Source organism: Colletotrichum fructicola, assembly GCF_000319635.2.
Source record: "Colletotrichum fructicola Nara gc5 chromosome Unknown KSG_Nara_v1_contig01, whole genome shotgun sequence".
Lineage (NCBI taxonomy): Eukaryota > Fungi > Ascomycota > Sordariomycetes > Glomerellales > Glomerellaceae > Colletotrichum > Colletotrichum fructicola.
In genome coordinates, this window is record NW_027094051.1 from 4,173,039 (window position 1) to 4,187,402 (window position 14,364).

The 14,364-nt window shown below is 57.9% G+C and overlaps 4 protein-coding genes across 4 annotated transcripts; 3 read left to right on the forward strand and 1 right to left on the reverse strand.

Moving 5' to 3' along the window:
* Positions 1-2,455: 2,455 nt before the first annotated feature.
* On the forward strand, positions 2,456-2,964 carry CGGC5_v001178 (uncharacterized protein; the record flags this gene model as incomplete). The annotated part of the gene is made up of 2 exons (XM_032030062.1): positions 2,456-2,646; positions 2,712-2,964. The coding sequence occupies 2 exons, from the start codon at positions 2,456-2,458 to the stop codon at positions 2,962-2,964; spliced, it is 444 nt and encodes a 147-aa protein (XP_031890652.1).
* Positions 2,965-3,457: 493 nt separating this feature from the next.
* On the reverse strand, positions 3,458-4,787 carry HEM12 (Uroporphyrinogen decarboxylase; the record flags this gene model as incomplete). The annotated part of the gene is made up of 5 exons (XM_066150785.1): positions 3,458-3,531; positions 3,591-3,981; positions 4,054-4,571; positions 4,635-4,676; positions 4,733-4,787. 5 exons carry the CDS (start codon positions 4,785-4,787, stop codon positions 3,458-3,460), a joined length of 1,080 nt encoding a protein of 359 aa, XP_066009740.1.
* A 421-nt stretch (positions 4,788-5,208) lies between these two features.
* Positions 5,209-7,341, forward strand: CGGC5_v001180 (uncharacterized protein; the record flags this gene model as incomplete). The annotated part of the gene is made up of 1 exon (XM_032030064.1): positions 5,209-7,341. One exon carries the CDS (start codon positions 5,209-5,211, stop codon positions 7,339-7,341), a length of 2,133 nt encoding a protein of 710 aa, XP_031890654.1.
* Positions 7,342-10,992: 3,651 nt separating this feature from the next.
* Positions 10,993-14,090, forward strand: bik5-2 (Bikaverin cluster transcription factor bik5; the record flags this gene model as incomplete). Its single annotated transcript, XM_032030066.1, has 4 exons — positions 10,993-11,808; positions 11,865-12,563; positions 12,617-13,906; positions 13,962-14,090. The coding sequence occupies 4 exons, from the start codon at positions 10,993-10,995 to the stop codon at positions 14,088-14,090; spliced, it is 2,934 nt and encodes a 977-aa protein (XP_031890648.1).
* Between the last annotated feature and the right edge of the window lie 274 nt (positions 14,091-14,364).

The window sequence follows — 14,364 nt, forward strand, 5'->3', positions numbered from 1 at the left end:
ACAGTCATCGGGGTCACCTCGGCTCCGGGCCATCGCATCTCAAGCAATTTGGATATCCTCGGGGCTAGGAACGGTCTGCTGAATGCGCGTCATCCACAGGAATTCGCCATCGGAGTTTATTCGCAGATGCAGATCGCCGTTTGCCGAGCTGTCAAAAAAAGGACCCTAGCGGCAATGCCCGCGCGCATGGTAAACTTTTTTCTTTCCGCCGCGACAGGCCAACCAGATTTTCAGGATTGCCACCGCCGGCTCTTCAGATGGTCTCAATTCGAGATGGGCCAATCATCGAGGGAGACTTTGCTCTTTCCGGGCCAAATTCTGCATTCAAGGTTGTCTGGATGCCAGGACGACACTCGTTGACATCCCATGCACTGGTTCCTGCGACATTCATTGGACTTTCAAGAACCAGAGTGCATCGGTCTAAGCAGGGGCAAGAGGGCAAAGGTCAAGAAAAGAGCTGCGGCCCTCTGCTCGAGGCTTGTGTTGGCACGGGGCTGGAGATGACCGACTGATGTGAAAAGGCCGAGATGTGACTGGCTTGAGCATTCTGCAAGGTCTCGATGTTTGGACGAAAATCCGGGGTGCATTCTTACCAGTCACAATCATGCACCAGTTTCAGCCTGGCGGAGCAAGTGCAGAGCCCAAAGACAATTGCGCAACGAGGCAAACGTCACTGCTGCCCAGACGAGTCACGGCGCGGTTAAATGACACGGCATCCTCTGGTTTTTCTTTACTCAGGCAACTCGAATTGAGTTTGCTGTCCATCGGCTCTAGGGCAGCGCCGAGGGCCGGCAGACAAACCTGCCGCGGTGGCCAGAGGCAAAGGAGACGGAGCACAAGTCTACCGGCGTGGATCCAAGGGCAAGTTTTTTCACCCTCGTGCCAATGCCAAGCACGTAGTCGCTTTGCGATCAATGTGCGCATACAGACTCCAGACCTCCCGCCTGGGAACGTTACAGCCGGCCGGGAGGAATCATCAACACCAGGTCACAAGACCATCGGACGAGGCCGCAGCTCTGTTGCGTCGAATAGAACATCCTAGGGTAACCTGAAGCCCTGCTGCTGCCGCCAATTGCCGCTGGTTCTAGACCCGACACAACGTGCAGCAACAGCAACAATATCACTCAGAGTCGCACTTTCAACCGCTTGCACGCCTTGGTTCCTTTCGAAGTATGCACAGCTCGGCCAGTCACAGAAAGGCCTTGCCAGCCTCATTTTCTGCATCTCCGCCTCGCAATCTGGTTTCATCGTCAACCTCGCGAGCCCGAGAACAAAGACAGAGACGTTCGTCGTTGGAAAACGTCCACATCCACCCCGCGTGTTTGCCATGGCCTAGAGCCGGCGATTCGCAGATTGCGATCAAGTGACACGCGCAGCTTGAATGACACCACCAGCGACTTTGCCTATCCCAGACAGGGCGGAGCTTTGGGGTCCAGGGCAGAGGGACAGGGACCCAAAGACCCAGGGCGAGTGCTTGGGGCCGGGCTGGGAAGAGGGTGCTGTCGTGCCTGTCGGTTCAGCGGGTGCGTGGTGTTTTTGGCTGGATGTCGTTGTTTTCATTACGTTTTGGTTTGTCAATGACTGGCTCCCCGGCCCCCGCGGTTTCTTTAAACGTCCACACTCCCTGCTAGCCAACGCGCGATGCCTCTGGCCTCTCAACCGCTGCAAAACCTCCCGGCAACGGGCTCTCTATCCTTTCCCCTCTTTCTCTCACGGCCATGTGCCATTATGTGTTCTGTAGGTATCCACTGCAGAAAACACAAATTGGGGGGAAAGAAAAAAAAAAGCCCACATGTTGTCCATGTCCAGGCTAAACATCACCGAGACCGTGCCCCTGGTGTGGGGAAAGCCACTTGAGCCAAGGCCCCAAAACCAAGAGGGAAAGAAAAAAATATTTCAGCGACCTTGTGATCACTTGTTGGCGCAACCTACGTCTGGCTGGAGGAGCAGGCCAAGGATGTGCTTACGCCGTACATGGGAAAGGTCGCGCAACATCTGCTTGCGGCCATGACCGAGATGCCAATGCCAATGCCAATGCCATCCTTGCCTCCGTCCTCCCACCACCACCACCAAACGAAGCTTAAACAAAGACCGAGTAAAACTGCCTGCTGCTGTGCCTCCACGTTCCTATTTAAGTCCTTTGTCTCCCGTCCGTCGTCGCCGCCGGTACACTACCCACCCGTATTGCACTGTCACCAGAATTTGATTCCAGGAGTTCCAGTGTTTCTGCGTTCTCATCTTGCCATCAACTCTCGAACCACACCGCATCGATCGCCCTCTGTCCCGAGAAACGCTCCTCGCGTTCTTGTCATCCCTCGCCCTGGTCTTACTCCGACCCACGCCCGGCTCATCGACGACTCATACATACCTCCCCAAGCAAAAGACTCGCGCTTCGCAAAAGCGACCCGACAGACACCAAGCACCAAAACCAGACATTTCCTCGCGCATCCTCACAATGCTTGCCTCCCACGGCCGCGGCGGTGCCGGCAACATGGCCGACAGCACCAAGTCGCCCAAGGTCACCCCCAAGGACCTCGAGACCCCGACCCTCAAGACCTCCGTCGTCACCACCGGCCGCGGCGGCTCCGGCAACATGGCCAAGAACGCCGACCCCTACGAGACCCGTCTGCGCCAGGACGTCGAGGGGTGAGTCCCATCCGCCACTTTTGCCCGCAAGAAGCACCCTTGTGACTAACATGCTCCCCTCACAGCGTCCCCCGCCGAGAGAGCAACGGCGCAACCCACTACGGCCGTGGAGGCGCCGCCAACGTCTTCAAGACCGGCTCCGAGGAGGAGGCCGCCGCGAAGAAGGCCAAGGCCGAGGCGACGGCCGCCGTCGAGGACGACGAGTCTTCGCTGCGCAAGACGCCTTCGCCCACCGGCGGCCGCCGCAGCCCCGAGGACGGCAACGGCCTCGCCGCCAAGGGCAAGCAGTGGCTCAACAACCTGACCAAGAAGGCATAAGCGCTTTCTTCTCTATTTCTTTTCCATGCACAGCTTTTCAAGCGATTATGATAATGACCAATTCGACTTATCCGCCCCTTCTGGGGACGTCGGGTCATGCACATTGGCGACGGAGTTTGGGGATTGGAAACAGGAAAGGACATCAAAGATGGTCTCCCTGGGGCGTTTGGAATGGGCAACGAAAAACGTTGAAACGACACAAAAAAAAGTTTACGATACCATATGCAGCTATTTGATGAAACCAAGGGACGGAAAGGAAAAGCAAATATTCATGTCATCACTTCTCTCATTTAAAAGCATCACATGCTGTCCACATATTGCCCGGCAGCTCTTGGCTTGCAACAAATGATATTGAGATGCGATTTTTGGTCTATACCTATGCCGTCTCTAGTAAGACCAGTAGAGATGTGCCCCTCCCAGACGAACACCTTTTATACGCCCGTGACATCTCTCGAATAATGGTTCATGTGTTCTTCCGTACCCTAACACCTTCTTAGTTCTTCGTCAGACGGTGGATCTCAGACAAGTAGAATCTGAGGTCCTCGGGGTTGACACCCGGAGTGATGCCTGCCAAGGATTAGTTACGCTCGTTCTTCTTTTGCGACGCAATGCGTGTATCGACTCACCGTGTCCGAGGTTGGCAATCCACCCCTTCTTCTGGCCCCAGAAGCCGTTGACCATTTCCTCGACCGCCTTGGTGATGTTCTCGTGGGTGCCGTAGAGGACGCCGGGGTCGGCGTTGCCCTGGAATGTGATGCGTCTGTCGCCACGGGTCTTGACGGCGTCGGCAGGGCTCTGCATCCAGTCGAGACCGACGACGTCGTAGCCGATGTCGCAGACCGTGTTGAGGGCATGCCAACAGCCCTTGGGGAAGACAGTCATGGGCACGCGCTCGAGGTTCATCTCCTGCAGCTTCTTGGGGAGGTTCGCGGAGATGTAGGAGAGGTAAGGCTTGCTGAACTCCTCAAAGGCAGCCGGGCCGAGCTCGCCAGCCCACGAGTCAAAGACCATGATGCTCTGGGACAGCTGTCAGTCACAAGGGAGACGTCGCAGTGCGGAAAGAAGACATGCCTGTGCTCCGGCCTTGACTTGCAGGGCGAGGTACTCAACGCAGACCTCGGCAATCTTCTGCAGCAGTTTCTTGGACTCCTCGGGGTATCTGTAGATCCACGTCTTGCTGTGGATGAAAAGCTTGGTGCCGCCACCCTCGACCATGTAGCAGAACAGCGTCCACGGGGCGCCGCAGAAGCCAATCAGGGGCACGCGGCCGGCGAGCTTCTTGCGCGTGAGGGTGATGGCCTTGTATACGTAGTCGAGCTCGGCGGCGACGTCGACGTTCTTGGCCATGACCTGCTCGTACTGGCCGTCCGTAGGGCTCTTCAGAGGGTCGGGGAAGTGCGGTCCCTTCTTGTCGACCATCTCTACGGTCATGCCGAGGGCCTGGGGAACGACGAGGATATCGCTGAAGATGATGGCAGCGTCGAGGAGACCGGCGAAGCGCTCGATGGGCTGCAGGGTCAATGTGCTGGCAATCTCGGGATCGCGGCAGCAGGCGAAGAAGTCGCGGTTGCCCTTAGCCTCGTGGTACTCGGGGAGATAACGACCGGCTGTCTGGAGTAAGCCGCTGTCTTTTCTTCGTTGTCTACGGTGCTGGTCCGAGGGGTCCTTACCTTGCCGCATGATCCAGCATGGCGGGCGCTCGACCGTCTCGCCTGCATCGTCATGTTAGTCTGCGTCTCAATTGCAGCGATTGAAAGCTTGTGCTTACCGCGCGCTGCCCGCAGCAGCAGGTCGTTCTTCAATGGCTCAAATGTCAACTCCATCTTGTCTGGTCGGCCGGCGTCTGTGATGTCTGGATGAGCCGGTGTAGATCCTCTCTAGATGCAAGATGCCCCGCGTAATCCGCGACCGCTGAAAACCCCGCCAAAGCTTCCCCCCTGTCCTGTCCAGTCGCAGGGCGTCCCGTCGCCGAGGTAGCCGGCCGGAGCGGCTTAGCCACACCCGACCGCACTGAGGTCGTGGCTGCAACGAATAGTGGGCCGGCGAATACAAGCTCTTCCAAACTTGCTGACCTCCCTGCCAATTCGAACCCCACCGATACAGCGATTCAAACGCGCCAAAGCGACCCAATTGACCGCCAAACCCACGTCCGAATTGACGCTGCTGACCTTGCTCGCTAGGCATGGGACAGGCGCATTATAGTCCATCAATCAATGAACAGTCGGATGCGAAACGAGCGTCCCAATGTCCTCCCGACCGACCGCGCGCTGCACCCGAGCCGTCCAGCAGCTTCGAGCGCCGACAGAAGCGATATGGATCACGGATGGGCTGCTCACGAGCGCCTTTGAGCGATACTGCCATGTATCGCACCTCACGCGACGGAACTCGAGCTCCACGCCCGGCCCGCTGGAGAGCCGGAAGCGGCTTGGGAAGCGGAAGATGACGGCCATGTACCTCGATCACCAGTCAACCCTGCCGCCCTGGGCCATGGAACTCCCCGTCGACCTCAGCAAGTGGAAGTGGCAACCGCCGACTCTTCGTCAGTCGAGCGGGGGAAACGATCTGCACGTCGAGAAAGACCGGCCGGCACCAGCAGCGTCGACCACACCGTGGACGGTGATACAGAAGATGATGAGGACCCTTGCCGGTGAAGAAAAAGCCCAAGAAGACGACGGGAGGGAAACTCTACCGGCCGACCCCCTTATGGAAAGGCTCTCTCAGGCTCGATCGGCCGTTGCTGCCTCTACACCGCAAGCGATGGACCCGGCATTCTGGAGCTTCACGCGGCACCTTGAGCAGGACATCAAGTCGGGCGCACTGGACTCCGATGCGGTGGTGATGGCTGTCTCGACATTCCCACTGTCCCTCGCCAACGCAGAAGCCGACCGACAGGTCGTCGACACTGCCATTAGGGAATTCCTCTCGGCCGTGGTCAGCGGCATCAAATCGTCCAGTCGTTTCAGCGCTGCGGATCTCAAAGACACTTTCTGGAACATGGTCCTAATACAGGCATCTCAGCTGCTCGGGGGGCGCACAAGTCTGCCGCTGGTTCAAACCATACTCGATGCGATTCCTCTCTCCTACATCGATGATGTCCACGAGGGCGTTGTTGCGGCAGTGCAAAGCCTAGTCGCGACCAGCCTACAGTGGCGCACGCGGCCCGCGGACATTGGCGTCGCGCTCCGCAGGCTATGTCCCGAGGACCACAACGCACTACTCGGCAAGTTGGAAACTGCCATTCACGAAGGTATGAGAAAGACTCGGAACCAGACGCGTCAATTATATTGGTTGCAGATCTTGGCGCACATGCCGCTGGTAAGGCAGGACTACCTGCTGGACGCTTGCGTCAGATCGGCCTACTTCGACCAGTGTTTGCTTGGGTCCGCCGGCCGACATCTCAGCGAGCTTCTCTTTGACCAGTGGACGAGCCGTGGGTATCTGCAAAGTCATGGAGAGGGGGTTGCTGAATGGCCACGCGACTGCGCCGGCCGTCCTGACCTCAGCCTGGCCGCGCTGGTCGTCAAAATCGGCTACAACACCCCCTTCAACTACATCGCCAAGACCGTATGGATCCTGCTAAGCCTACTGAAATTCTTGCGTCGCTTCGGGCGTCAAGAGGAACTGTTTGATTCCATGCGAGCTTACTGTCAAGTCAACACACGCATCCCCATCATTCCGTTCTCGCTGCTGGCCAAGGCGGGCGGCGATCACCGTTTCGCCCTTACCACACTTTCGATATTGGAGAACCATGCGGATCGCCTGGATGGCAAAAAGCGGCAATGGTGGCAGTGGTTGCCCCAGTCCGAGAGGGACAAGCAGATCCTCAAACAATGGGATTGGAAGGCCTGGCCGCGCTACGTGGAGGGAATGATCAAGGATGAGTCCATCAACCCCGCCATCGTCTGGAAAGTGGTACGCAGTGGGGCCGTGGCCGACTTTCGGTGGAAGAAGGACTGGCGCCGGGTCGATACACGGAAGAACGTAGCACGACAGCTGCCGTACGAGCGGCGTTTGGCAGAGGCAGAGCGATGGAAGAAGACGAGGATCGAGCTGATTCAGAATATGGCAGTCTGGTTTTCAGAGGCAAAACATCTCACTGACAGCACCATACTACGTAACGTGGGGCGGTGCGTTACGTGGCTCAGGGCACATGAGGTCGAGCTCGAGCACAGGGTGGTCTTGGCGGTGGTGACTGTAGGCTTGCGGGAGCTCAAGAGGTGCGAGCCTGGGAGGACGCGTCGGATATCCTGGGTGTTGGACATTATCGAGGAGCACGGAGGGGAGAAGGAGAGGCGACTCGTTGCTCGAAGACTGCAACGGTGGAGGGAGGCCAACGTTGCCTCGGGCGAGCGTGCGGAGGAAGCGAAATCAGGGTAGCAGGGTCTCGTCGGAGGATGGAACACACTGTGAAGTCATGTGTGTCCCCCCCAATCAGGCGTCCGTGAAGGGAATGTGAGACGTTGAGACATGGGGCCTGGGGCATCGAGTCTAGCGCAGCGAGTCCACGGCAGTGGTGCCTGAAGGGAGGCCCTCCCAAGGTGAGACACGAGAGAGTGCAGAGTTGCAAAGAAGAGGCATACTAGCGCAATGTACGGAATTCTGCAATGAACAATGTTTCGTGTCGGGAGAACATTCGTTCGCCACGAGGCATCATGGGCCGGAGCGGCAGAGCGGTTGATGGTGGATGGTGTATGATGCGAAACATGGCAACGAAGATTCCGGCATTGGAATCTATTCAGTCATTGAAGCGGAGGACCACCATCGGCCGGGCCCGAGGAGAAAGTGCGCTGGATGTCTCTGCCGCATGCGTACGGCGAGAGTGTCGTGACCCCCATTGGAACCACCCACCGGATAGCAACCCACAAAACCCTTTGTCTGTTGTACTCTTGACTCTGATGTCTCTGGCCGGCCTCATGAGACAGGCCCAACTTTCTTCATCACCAAGGAAAACCTTGTTTGGGCGGTGCGCGTGCTGCGTGTGGTAAGAACAATTGCGGCAGGCCGATCCGTCTCCCACGTGTTTGCGCGGGCGGGCGGGTAAAGGGCAAAACGAGACAAGCAACAAAAGAGACGAGATCAAGGGTTTGCCGCGCCGGCCAGACTCCGGAGGGTTGACCACGGTCATTTGCGGCCCAAAAGGCCAGGGCAAGGGCCAAACGGCGTGGACAGTGGTTGGGTAGGTGGTGGCGGTGAAGCAGCAGAAAGGGGGCGAACTGTGTGCAATCTGCTTGTATGTCTACCTAACCTAGATATGTAATATACGGATAATGCAGCTCATGTGTGTATACTGTGTGTTTGCTTAAAGCTGCGCCGACCAGGGGTTCACGACGAGGTTGCAAGGCAAGGCCCCAGGCACAGAAACAGAAACAAGCAGACGTGAAAGAAGACGGCAAGTCGGAAGACTCGGGTGTGGCTCCAAGAGGTAAGTGCTGCTGTTACTGCATTGGGACGTCGAGGCTTAGCGTTCTCCTTCTTGAGGCTCTCTGTTCGTCGTGGAGGGTGTCTGTGGGTTTTGATAGGAGATGCTTCTAGACGGGGGTTTGGAATGGCTGGAAGGCAGATGGAAGCGGCATCGAGGGATCTGGTCCGTCTATCCAGCCCCTCTGGTACCGAGCAGCTGTTGGTTGCTGGGATGGTGGTCCTTCATCTTGGTAAGAAATATGACCTATGCAACCAAGTCTGAGGGCCAGAGCAAGTGATTGCAAGAAAGACGAACGTGCCGTGTCCTATGCCCGGCGTAGATTTGTTGGAAGTGAAGGAGTGCGAGGTCCGCGGGGTGGAGGGGGGGGGGGGGGGGGGGGGGGTAACCAGGGGTGGTGGTGGGTGATGCAGCAAGCAATTGGCGTATTCGGCCGAGGCATTCGGCGAGTCCAAGTACATAGCACACAGCCTGCTTGCCCGCTTGCCCACTAGGGCCATGGGCCAAGAGGTGCTGGGCCGCGGAGGGTCTCTCTCAAGGCGTAATTCTCCTCTTGCTTCTAATTATTACGTGCAGCGAGGATGGGGAAGATGAGCAAAGAAAAGAAAAACCGAGTGGGATTGGCGCCAGTCGAGGTTGCTTCGCGAGGTGGATGACATCGAACTCGACTGACAATCGCTGTAAAGATAACCCTAGCTGGCGTTAGCTCACATGGCCTTATTAGATGGAGGTTGGGCCTATATCGCCGTGGACAATGGGATTGGGCATTTCCCCATCCATGCAGCATGCACCGCAAGTGCCCTGCGGAATGTTCCATTCAGATTTCGCAGAGACAGGCAGCAGCAGCAGCAGTAGCAGCAGCAGCCGCAGGACGAGACAGATCAACCCATCAAGCCTGCTTATGCCTGTGTCTTGCTGTCTATCTGTCTATCTGTCTGTCCTTGTGTCCGTCTGCCTGCCCACTGTCTGTGTGTCGAGAGCTTGTACCTACACACATGGGGAGAGAGGCACAGTGACGGAGAGGAAGAGAAAGAGGAAGAGAGAGAGAGAGAGAGACAGAGAGAGACAGAGACAGAGAGAGAGAGAGAGAGAGAGAGAGAGAGAGAGAGAGAGAGAGAGAGAGAGAGAGAGAGAACTGAACAAGGAACAGAGACAGTGCCAGAGACACAGAGGCAGACCGAGACGGGCCGGTCACGACGAGACAAGACAACGATGAGCACGACACGACTGGCGAGGAGGATCAGGGACTCGAGACGGACGGGGCAAACGCCGGCGCCAGGCCAGGGCTCGGCAGCTAGGGGACTGCCTCACGGATAGGGCGCGGCACTGTCGAGGCCGGGACAGATAAGCTCTCGACCGATGCATCGATGCTTCGACAGCGCGCAGGCACAGCATCACGTCCTTGACCTGTTTCCTCCAAGGTCCCTCCAAGGCGCAGAACCTAGACGATTATCTCCGTTGACCTAACGTAAGGCTCCGTCGCCTCGAGCGCAGCGTGGAGGGACAGGAATAGAGGCCAGGCGAGAAGCAGATTAGCGAAGCCGGCGCTGGCGCTGAGGTGTGTGCCTGTTGCGTGATGTTGCGATGAACCATTCCCTTCGTGGAGGTGTGTCTTGGGCAGAGAGAAAGACGCCAGGGGGGGCCGAACCCCCGCATCCGGAAGTACTGGCTACCTAGGTACCTAGGTACACTGCCCTCCCCACTGTGCGTGCGTGCGTGCTCACCTCACCTCCACCGTCACTTGTTGCTCACCTCGGGGTCGCGCCTCCAGACCCACGAGGGACCCCTCGTCGCCCGCTGCCGCCAGGTAAGGAAGGTATCGCATACGCACACCCCTTGCACACCGTGCCTGTCTGTCTACCTACCTTCATCCCATGTTGTTGCTGCTGCTGCTGCTCCTCGTTCTCTCTGTTCGTCCGTTGTTGGACACGGCGTAGCGCGGCGCACAAATCCAAATCCAGTTGCAAATCCACGACACCCCGTCTTTTTTTTGGTTGCCTTTTGTGCCGGAAGGCGGAAGCTGCTGCTTATTCTTCTTCCTCTTCTGCTGTACACTTACATGGATACATAGTCCTGTGTACACCCGCACTCCAACGCTCTCGAATCCTTCCACGTCCTCTTGCTCGAGTCCTCTCTCTCGACCGCCAACACATCCCACCACCTGCCAACACCACGCCAACCCGAACTCTTACACAACACCACCACCACTACGATTCGACTGCTCGACACCACCACAATCAAGCAGCAGCCAGACCGGGGCCCAGTCTAAATAAAAATCACCTCCTGCATATTCCGCCCGCTCCTCCCACACGCACACACACACACGCGCGCATACATCTCCGGCGACCACCCTGCTCCGAGTGGCCCTGCACATACAACAGCCCACGTCCTTTTTTACGTCCGTAACTCCCCCCGGACGACCCAGCCGATCCTCAACCGTTCCCAGTCTCTACCCTCTTTCGATCGCCATCTCGACCTCGCCCAACGAATGACCGCGCTGTTTGTCTTTCGTCGAACCTTAACAGGAACTCATATCACCCGCCCTCGCACGCTCCGCCGTTGACAGAAAGACGACAAGTGACAGAACAAGACCGCCGACCAACCATCAAATGGACCAAGGCCATTATTCCGCTGCACGTCATGCGCCCGGTGCTTCCATCTACTCGGCCCAGGCACCGGGCCACCCTCACGCCTATCAACAGCTTCCGCATTCCCACCCACATCAGCACCACACTCACTCGCCCGTCAACCCTCACTCGCCGCCCCATGGCCAGCCACAGTATTACCCCATGAATCCTGTGAGCCCCTCCGCGCCCGGCCCCTCCATGGCAAGCCCGCGCGTACTTCCCAACTCAGATCTCATGCCCGGCCCTCCCCAGTCGCCCGGATCAGCAACATCTTCTGTGCCAGGTAAGACGGGTGTGCCCGCCGGTGCTACCTCTCCCGGCGCCTCGGTCGCTGGCTCCGCCATCAGCTCCAAGCCCATCCGCAGGCGCATGCGCATGATCACTTCCTGTCTCGAGTGCCGCCGCCGCAAGCTCAAGTGCAACAAGTCGCAACCATGCGTCAACTGCATGAAGTTCTCGCGCGACTGTGTCTACCTCAGTCCCAAGCTCGACGAGGCCAGCCAGCTTCGTCTAACAGAGATCAAGGAAAAGGTCGGCTCCTTGGAGCGCCAGTTGGAGCGCGACGTTGCAAAAACGACCTCCCGCGCTGCCCAGCAGCAAGCAATCCTGGCCGACGACGTCGAAGATGAGTTCGCCGAGGAGCGCGATCTCGAGCCCACGGACATGACGGCGCTCGATGTCACCTACGATGAAGATGCCGACGGCACAGACGATCTCATTGATCTCGGTGTTCAAGTTGGCCGCATGCGCATCACGGAGCGAATCGGCGGCCTTTCCAGGCCTAGGATAGCAGAAGAGGTGCGTATTTGGACAGTCGTCCGAGTTCTGGGCAACATTCTAACCGCAATTCGTAGATCTCTGCCGGGATTTCTGGCGGGCCTCCCGGTTCAGGAGGTCCTCCCGGCCCTCCACCCATGGGGGCCATGGGAGGCATGGGAGGCATGGGAGGAATGATGGGCGCAATGGGAGGAATGGGAGGAATGGGAGGAATGGGCGGGGCCGGACGTGGCGGGCCGCCCCGTGGTGGACCGCCCCCTGGGTATCCCGGTTTCCCCGGCCCACCGCCGGGCATGGATGCCATGTCCACCGTCAGCGGAGGTTCCAACGGCTCACTCCCCGACTTTTTGAGGCCGGGTGAGTCCTACATTCCTCCCTCGAGCGGCTTCTTCTTTGGCCAGTCGGCCGAGGTGCAGTCTTTGGAGTCTTTATTGCCCACTAGGGAAGCCGCGGACCGTCTTCTTCAACAATACTTCCACGCCGTCCATCCCGTTGCGAGATGCGTGCATCGCCCAACGTTTGAGAACGACTACCAGGGTTTCTGGGAGGAAATCTACAGCAATTATGAGCCACGGCCGTCCACGCAGGCCATCATGTTCGCGGCGTGGTTCAGCGCCGCGGTAAGTATGGATGAGCAGGTGGTCTACCGCCTGTTCGGGGTTACCAAGGCGTCCTTGATCGACAGGCTCAAGGCCGCGACAGAGACTGCGCTGGGAAAAGCCAACTTCTTGAGGACGACGAGAGTCGAGACGATGCAGGCTTTCGTCATGTACATGGTGCGTCCTATCCCAATTGTTTTTGTGCTTGCAACTGCTGACTTGGCATGCAGCTTCCGCTGTGCAGAGCCGAGGTGTCCAGAGCTCACTCCGTGCTCGTGGGCGCCGCGGTGAGGATGGCAGAGTGTATGGGTCTGCACAGGGACGGGGAGACATACGGGTTGAATCCCCTCGACACTCATGTGAGAAGGCTCATCTGGCACCAGCTGTGCTTCCTAGACATCCGCACGTGTGAGGCACAGGGCCCGCGGCCCGCCATCCGCCGAGAAGACTACGACACCAAGCTTCCGCTCAACTGCGAGGAGGACGAGCTCTACGCCACAGGCCCGCCTCCGGAGCCGGCAGAACGGTGGACCTCCACTCTGTTCTCCCTCATCCGGTTCGAGAGTAACGAGATGATGCGCATCATCTGGCTGGACCGTCGCAGGCTCGAGAGTCGGCGGACGACTCTGACTGCCATTCTCACAAAGATTGAAAACTTTCGCAAGCGCATGCTGGACAAGTACGAGAAATACCTCGACGGCGACGTGCCTGTGCAACGGTACGCAAAGCTCGTGATGAACCTGCTCCTGTACCGTCTCTACGCCATGGTCCTGCACCCTTACCACGCCAACGCCAACAGTCCCATGCCGCATCGCCTCAACAACATCCTCATCATGTCGGGTATCATGATTATCGAAATTTCCATACAGCTCGAGACTGTACCCCCATACCAGGATTGGGCCTGGTACCTGGGTGCTTACCAGCAGTTCCAGATCGCTTTGCTCCTGGCCACTGAAGTATACTACAGGCCCCAAAGTCGAGAAAGCCCCCGCATCTGGAACTGTCTGGACTACGTTTTCCAGACGGACCGTACTCTGCCGCCCGAGATCAAGGGTTTGCAAATCTTGGGCGAGATCATGAGCAAGACCTCCATCTACCAGGGCATGCGCAAGATGCGCGCGCCCACAGGAACATCACGCGCCGCTCCGAACAAGAACGCTGTGGGCGTCAAGAGCCCCACGATGCAACCATCCCCTCAACAGTACCAGCAGAATGTGCCGATGGGTCTCAAGTCAGAAACCGGCATGGCAGCCGGCTTGCAACCGCCTACTCCCGTCAGCGGCGTCGGGTCTCCGGGGATGGGGTCTCCGGGCGGCCCAGGAGGCCCTCCCGGAGGCCAAATGGGCGGTCCTCCACCCAACATTGTCTTTGCGGGTGTCTCCAACGGCGAGGCGCTGTGGAGTGTGCAGCCGGTCACTGCGGATAGCCCGGAAAGCAGCTGCGACGGCGCAAGCGTTGCCGGACACAGGACGACGCAGGCTCCTATGAACATGGTGAACACGCTCGAAGGCGTGGACTGGGTATGTCTTTTTTTCTTCTGTCTTTGCAGTGTCACGAAGCTAACTCATGGTGCAGGACATTATCAACAACCTGTTCCCGCATGACCCGAGCACTGGCGAGCTCAACATTTCCGGTTTCCACGACCCGAGTCTGGGCCTGAACGGGTTCCACTGGGGCCAACGACAGGCACTCGATCTTCATTGATTAAACTTACGTTGAGCGACGACAAGCAAAAATGTCAGACACCCATCTCTGACATGTTGATTTACACATACATATATAAGTACACATTTAGCACATACGTAATGCGCAGGGTCTGCATGTATTTTACGAAACATAAAAGGACAGTGACGGTTGGGATACGTTTGCGTGATGCAGTGGTTGGCAAAGAGTTTGTCCGAGGTTGCGATAATAGAGAAAAAGGATACCGCGCAGGTTTGTAGTAGTCGTGTGTATGACAGAGAGGGTTGCTGGTAGA